This window comes from Hyaena hyaena, unplaced genomic scaffold, assembly GCF_003009895.1.
Source record: "Hyaena hyaena isolate Hyena2069 unplaced genomic scaffold, ASM300989v1 scaffold_1854, whole genome shotgun sequence".
Lineage (NCBI taxonomy): Eukaryota > Metazoa > Chordata > Mammalia > Carnivora > Hyaenidae > Hyaena > Hyaena hyaena.
In genome coordinates this window covers 121,658-128,949 of record NW_024082487.1, presented here as the reverse complement: position 1 = coordinate 128,949, position 7,292 = coordinate 121,658, and the positions used below count along the sequence as shown (strand labels likewise).

Sequence of the window (7,292 nt, the reverse complement as noted above, 5' to 3'; positions counted from 1 at the left end):
ATCTCATTTATCGCATTTTTTAATTCTTCATGCCTATTTTTATTTTCCATTCTGTCTGTAGCCATAGTTTCTTTGATGTCCCCTATGTTTTTTTCAAGCCCAGCTATTAATTTTACCATTATTATTCTAAAATCTTGTTCAGTGATGCTGCTGATATATGTGTTGAGCAGTTCATTAGCTGTCATTTCTTCTTGGAGTTTCTTTGGAGGAGAGCTCTTTCGTTTCATCATTTTAGTTAGCTTTCCGGCTCTTGTTGGTTTTAAAGACCTGTTATGCTCTCTGTTTCTATGAGCGCTGCTATATCCAAGAAGACTCTTTGACTTTCTAGGGCCTATCCTTTCAGAGAGTGTTTTTTGAGTGGTATCTCTTGGTCTCTCTTGTTGGGACCTTGGTTATTTTATTTTCCTATTCGTAGTGATATTTGGGACTCTCCACCTTGTGTACTCTGGCTTGTTTCTTGAGGTAGCCCTCTCAGGCAGGGATGAGTGTGGCGTGATCCAATGCCTCAGGCGGGAGTTCTGCCTTGGCGGTTGTGGGGAGGAGAGTGATGGTACTCCAGTCCCTTCTTGAACCAAGCGCTGCACCTCGCTTTTTGGGGCGTGTAAACTCCCCGTACCGGGGGCGCAGCCGAAGTTGGTTGCACTCTTCAACCCAGGCCAGTTACAATCTCCAAATCCCAGTCCGTGTGCCCGCTGAAATTGCCTTAGACACAGCTTCCAAGGCAACCCCCTCGGGGCAATTCCAGGCCCTCTGCCGAGCTCTGGGGGTGGAGTCAGAATCGCTGCTTCCTTCCCTGGGTCAGGCTGGGAGCATGGGCGGGGTCTTGCCTTCCGGGTGCACCGAGCCCGCTGGAGTGAGGAAAACCAGGTCCCTCTATGCTCCTCACCCGAAACATGAACTCACAGGCAAATTTCCCAGTTTTTAGTTCTTTGCCTTCCCTCTCGATTCCCAGCCAGCCAGGAGCGCGGACGCCTGGTGTCGCGCAACTCTTTCAGGGGCCCCAGCCTCCCAGGAGCTACAATGGCGGCAGGCGCGCCTCTACTCTGAAGTCCAGCCACCAGGAGCCAGCACAAAGCAGCAGTTTGTGTGCTCAGCCCCCCCACCCCGGGACCAGTTGGCGTGAGGGGACCTGGTGTGCAGGTATTTGGCAAGTACGGTCTTTCTGTGCACTGAGCGGAGGGTTTTTCCCCCCCAAGCAGAGGTTTTTCTGTTTTGGACTCTCTATTTTTCCCCTCTCACTCCCCATAGAGGGGGATCGCTCCCACCCTGGAGTCTCAGATCCCCGCCTGATTTTATCTTCCCCAGTTCGCACTCACGTTAGAAGGCTTTCTCAGTGGATTCTGCGTCCTTTTTCTCCCAATCTCTCAGGTTTTGTAAGGTTTCCAATGGCTTCAGATCTTTTCTGTGTGATGTATGGGCACGAGTGCAAGTACAGAGCTCCTTACTTCTCCGCCATCTTGCCCCTCCCTCCTGCAGTAGGTTTTTTTCTTGATGAAATCCCAATAGTTCATGTGTGCTTTAGTTTCCCTTGACTCCAGAGGTGTGTCTAAGAAGTTGCTATGGCTGAGGACAAAGAGGTTGCGACCTGTATTCTCCTCTAGGATTGTGATGGATTGAGGTCTCACATTTAGATCTTTCATCCGTTTTGAATTTATTTCTGTGTATGGTATAAGAAAGTGGTCCAATTTCATTCTTTTGCATGTTGCTGTCTAGTTTTTCCAACACCCTTTGTTGAAGAGACTTTTTTCCATTGGATATTCTTTTCTGCTTTGTCAAAGATTGGTTAACCATATAGTTGTGGGTCCATTTGTGAGTTTTCTATTCTGTTCTATTGACCTATGTGTCTGTTTTTGTGCCAATACCATACTGTCTTGATGGCTCTGGCTTTGTAATACAGCTTGAAGTCTGGAATCATGATGCTTCCGACTTTGCACTTCTTTTTCAAGATTGCTTTGGCTATTCATAGTCTTTTGTAGTTCCATACAAACTTTAGGATTGTTTGCTTTAGCTCCTTGCAAAATGCTGCAAGGATTTTGATGAGGATTGCATTGGATGTGTAGATTGCTTTGGGTAGTATAGACATCTTAACAATATTTGCTTTTCTATCCATGAGCATGGAACATTTTTCCATTTCTTTGTGTCCACTTCAGTTTCTTTTACAAGTATCCTATAGTTTTCAGAATACAAATCTTTCACCTCTTTGGTTACATTTATTTCTAAGAATCCTATAGTTTTTGGTGCAGTTATAAATAGGATCAATTCCTTGATTTCTCTTTCTGAGGCTTCATTATTGGTGTACAGAAATGCAACAGATCATTGTATGTTGATTTTGTATCCTGTCATTGCTTTTGTTATTTTTAAGATGATGTTAAGTTATGGTAAATTTAATCCTATATTCTGAATCCTAAGAAAAAAGAAGACATAAATTTTAAATTATTTGGGGTTTTAAAAGTTGAAGTATAATATATATGAGACTCACATAAAGAAAGTGAAAATATATTGTAATAAGGATGTGAGGACAGCTGGTAAGCTGCACTTGCGATGAACATAGTATAACATATGGTTGAATCACTATATTGTTCACCTGGAACTAATGTAGCATTATTTGTCAACTATACTCAATTAAAAACATAATAAAAATTAATTTTAAAAAGAAATTGAAAGCATATACAACAATTCTAGTGTCAAGTGATATAGATATTTACAGAAAATAGTTTTCATAGCCTTTTCTCACACCTCTGCTATAGAGCATGCTTAGGCTCTTGCCTGAGGAACGTGACAACTACCACTAAGGCCAGTTCTTCAATGGCCACCCAATTTGTATCAACTTAGCAGCCTCCGAAGGTCAAATCATGGGAAGAAAAATCAACCAATTTTTAGGAAAGCAGTAGACCCAAGTAGAACCTTGAGCCAGAGGAACAAGAAAATAGCATAGGCTGATAAAGGAGCTATATATAATATATTTACAAGTTCTGCTCAAATCAAAGTATCAAAAGACATGAGATATTGTACAAATTTACCAAATCCACCTATGAATGTTCTAGATTTTTCCATCATCTCCCCCTCACATTTTTATTCTGGTGTCAATGCAATTATATGTACCATTAAAATTACACTTATAGAGTGAGCCATTAATTATGTTCTTTTTGTGAAAAGACCCTTTAATTGTTGGATTGACTTACTATGTTTCAGGATAGCATCAAACAACTTCATCACATAGAAATGATAAAAGATTACTTAAACTAAATTTATTGGAAACAGTATACAAGTTGTTAAGTAAAGTGATTTTTTAAATTATAATGCTATATATCCCTAATATTCCTGAAACAGTATCTTCATTTATATACTTTTTAATTGAAAATATTTGACACATAACATTAAGTAAATCTAAGATGTTCAGCCTCTTACTTTGATATATTTATATAATGCAATACAATTATCATTGTAGAGATATTTATCCCTTTGCACAATATAATACAATATTGTCTATTTTTTGTACTGTGTATTAGAGCACTATACCTCATTTACCTTTCACTATTTATTACTTGCAAGTCTACCTTAAACAACAGCAACTTTATCTCCCCACCCTCCATCTCCTGGTAACTACCATTTTACTGCCTGTTTTTTATGAGTTTAATTTTTTTTAGATTCTGCATATAGATGATATCATTCAGTAGTTAGCTTTCTTTGACATGTTTCATTTAGCATAATGTGGTCAGAGTCCATCCATATTGTTGCTAATGGCAGGATATTCTCCTTTCTCATGGCTGAATAATATTCCACTATGTATATATACCATATAATTTTTATCCATTCATCTTTCATGGACACTGAGTTTTTTCGCAGCTACTGTGAATAATGCTGTGGTGAACATGGGAGTGTACATAGCTCTTTGAAATAATGCTTTCATTTCCTTTAAGTATATAGCCAGTAGTAGAGTTGCTGGATTGTGTGGTAGTTCTGTTTTTTAATTCGTTAAGGGACCTCCACCTCGTTTTCCAAAGTAGTTGGATCAATTTACATTCCCACTAACCGTGTATAAAGGTAACTCATCAAGACATTCTTGCCAGCATCTATTGTTTCTTGTCTTTTTGATAATAGCCATTCTAATGGGTGTAAGGTGATATCTCATTGTGGTTTTGATTTGCATTAGTGATGATTTGCATTTGATGATTAGTGATGTTTAACATCCTTTCATGTGCCTGTTGGCCATTTTGCTGTCCTTGTTGGAAAAAATATCTGCTTAGTTCTTCTGTCTTATATACTTTTCTAATCTTAAAAGTGTGTGTCTGTATACATATATATAATACTCATTCTCAAAATCAAAATAATAATGACTACATTAATGTTTTAATAGCATCTGATGTGCCAGACATTGTGATATAGCTTTATGTGAATCATCTCTACAGCTTTTAAAGTTGTTGTAAGGATCAAAGGATATAATGCCTAATGGAACACCTGGCAAATCAGAAAACATTCTCTTTTTTTTTTAAGTTTATCTATTTATTTTGAGAGAGACTGAGCCAGCATGAATTGGGGATAGGCAGAAAGAGAGACAGACAGACAGACAGACAGACAGAAAATCCCAAGAGGTTCTGCACTAGTGGAGCTTGAATGTGGAGCTTGAAATCAGGAAACTGCAAGATCATGACCTGAGCCAAAACCAAGAGTTGGACACTTAACAAACTGAGCCACCCCGCCACCCCAAAAACATTGTATTCTGAAACTTAGTAGCCAGTGTTACCATCTGCGGAATATTATTGTTTAACAGCATATTAGGACTATTGGAAATGTTTTCCCAACCACAGATCTCTTTTCTCTTTGCAGCTTGTCGCTGTAATGTCAACAGCTCCTTGTCCGAGAGTTGCCATGCTAGGACAGGACAATGTGAATGCAAACCCAATGTCCAAGGACTGCGGTGTGATGAGTGCAAGGTAAGGAGTAAGAGCTGGTCGTGAATTACTTCCTCCTTGAAAATGTTCATTACCTTTCAACAACATACATATGAATACATTGAAAGAGGAGTCCAGGATTACCCAATTCTACATGTACAATCACTGTGATCATTCAAGGGTTTTCCCAAAACAGAACAAAATTTGCTGTGCACTAGCAGCTGACCTTCAACCTATATTTCCTTGGCAGTGAACTTGTATAATATTTACTGTAATTCAGATGTTTCTGAAACAAAGGACCTATAAATTTAATACCAGTCTATCATGAGTAAAATACTCTTTGCTTTTATGTTGTTGGCAGAATGAAGTGTGTCACACCCTTTGTTTTTGGCAAACATTTGTTCTAGTTTGATCACTGAAAAGTTAGTTACAGGGAGCATTCTACTTCAAAGAAGTGTTCAGTAGAGAAGCTAATCAACAGAGGTTTATATACACCATTGCTTTTAAATGAAACAAAATTCACGATACCTTGTTCTCTGTTCCCGAATGTTTTGCATTGCCTTCAGTATGGCAAGCCCCTCGAGATCCCTTCATGAGAGTGATGGATTTGCACTACCTACTTCTTATAAAAATGTATTTTGGGTTATAAAGACTTAAGCAGGGCAAGTATTTCTCAGATGGCAAACTGGCCTTTCTGCAGTAAGTTTGGAAATATTGTCTGCCTCTATCTCTTGAATAATACCATATGCTCTATTGTTTCTGTGTTTCATTTTTCTGTCGGCTTTTAAAGCCCAATACGTGGTGGGATCCAGAGAAGCGCTTCTGTGTGTTATGTGACTGCAATCCCGTTGGTTCTGTGACACCACAGTGTGACCTTACAGGAAGATGTGCATGTAAATCTGGCTTCGTAGGGAGACATTGCAACCTCAGCAGGCAGGTGCACCAGCAGAAGGAGCAGTCACGGAGAGCGCACCGGGTGCTGGGGCTTCCTCAGAGGTGGGGTTCCAGCACCTCCAGCGGGTGCCCTCGGGGAGCCTACCGGCCCCCAGCTCCGGTAATCCAGAGGCACTGCATGGCTCCTGCCTCCGCATGTTGTGTTCCATGTGCAGCCACTGACCTTCCCCGATGCCATTTTTACCAAATAATGGTTGCTTGGTGTGCCAAATTGCAACTGTATAAACTAGACAATTCCTGCTTAAAACGTTGCCTTTTGAAAATAGCTGTCTGTGTATTTTTAAAAGTATGTTCAAGTTCATAGGTTCATAAAAGTTTGAGTTATCCATGGATATGTAGAAGTTTATTTGTAGAAAGCTGTGATCTTAGAGGTGGAAGGAATTTCAGACGTCACTGGGAACGAACTCAGTTCTATGAATGAACAAATGAAGGGAAATCTAGCAAAGATTCTCTCGTAGGGAGACCTGTCCAGGCACCTCATGGCTGGCTCTGGATTGTCATGAGAACAGTACATGAGGCACGCATCTGGAGAGTTCCTAGTAAATGCTAGGTATCATTACTGTTGTTGTTTTGTTGTTATTAGATGAAGAAATCTTTAAAAAAAAAATACTGTTTTTTCAAAAACAAATGCACACATTTAAAGTAAAAGAAAGGAAGAGTAACAGATCAAAATGTCTCCAAAATATAAATTTAGCAGAAATCCCACCCTCATTCATGCCCTTTTCCTACATACCTTATAGCACTATCATGTAGGGTGGGGTTTCGTCCTGAGACCGTTCTTCCTCTGAGACAATATGTATGAGAGTTAAGAGCACAGACTTTGGAACCAGGCTGTCTGATTTGGAACCCTTACCCTAAGGTTGGGGAGCTGGTGACCTTAGGCAAATTACTTGACCTTTCTATGCGTTGGTTTCACCACTCAGTAGAAAGGTGATGGTAATAACTATGTCCCAGGGTTGTCTTGAGGATTAAATGAATTCATGTTTGTAAAGGGCTTTAGAACAGAGCTTAGCACATGGCAGGTGTAATCAGAAGTGCTGTTGTTATTATTACTCCAAATGAAAATACTTTACGGATTATCAAGCTTCCCAGCGACACTGGATAGGGACTGTCTCCCGTTTTGTTTTACCTCATTAATCTTGTTTAGACTAGGAACATCTACTTTTTGAATATGTTTACCTTACCACAGAGATTTTCCCTAGCCTCTGAAATAAGTTTTTATACATCAGATTTATTACAATTTTGTTACTGAAGTTTGTTAGTTTGTTTTGGTATTACTTAATTCTTTAAAACTACATTATTTAAATATTTGAAACATATGACAGAGAGATTTCTTTGTACGTAGTTTTTACATAATGAACTTGGGAGTTTTCTTAATAACTATGATTTAGAAGTTCAAATAATACTATATTGATATACCCATCAAAGATATACATATGCCAAGTG

General features: G+C 39.3%; 1 protein-coding gene across 1 annotated transcript in view; it reads left to right on the top strand.

Annotated features, from left to right (window-relative positions):
* LOC120226842 (laminin subunit alpha-2-like) overlaps positions 1-7,292 on the top strand; it is a gene marked incomplete at both ends in the record, with an annotated part of 149,517 nt that overhangs the window by 38,266 nt on the left and 103,959 nt on the right. Inside the window, one exon of the mRNA XM_039225007.1 lies at positions 4,828-4,934. Within this exon, the coding sequence (XP_039080938.1) occupies positions 4,828-4,934 (107 nt within the window). The remainder of the gene's footprint in view (positions 1-4,827; positions 4,935-7,292) is intronic.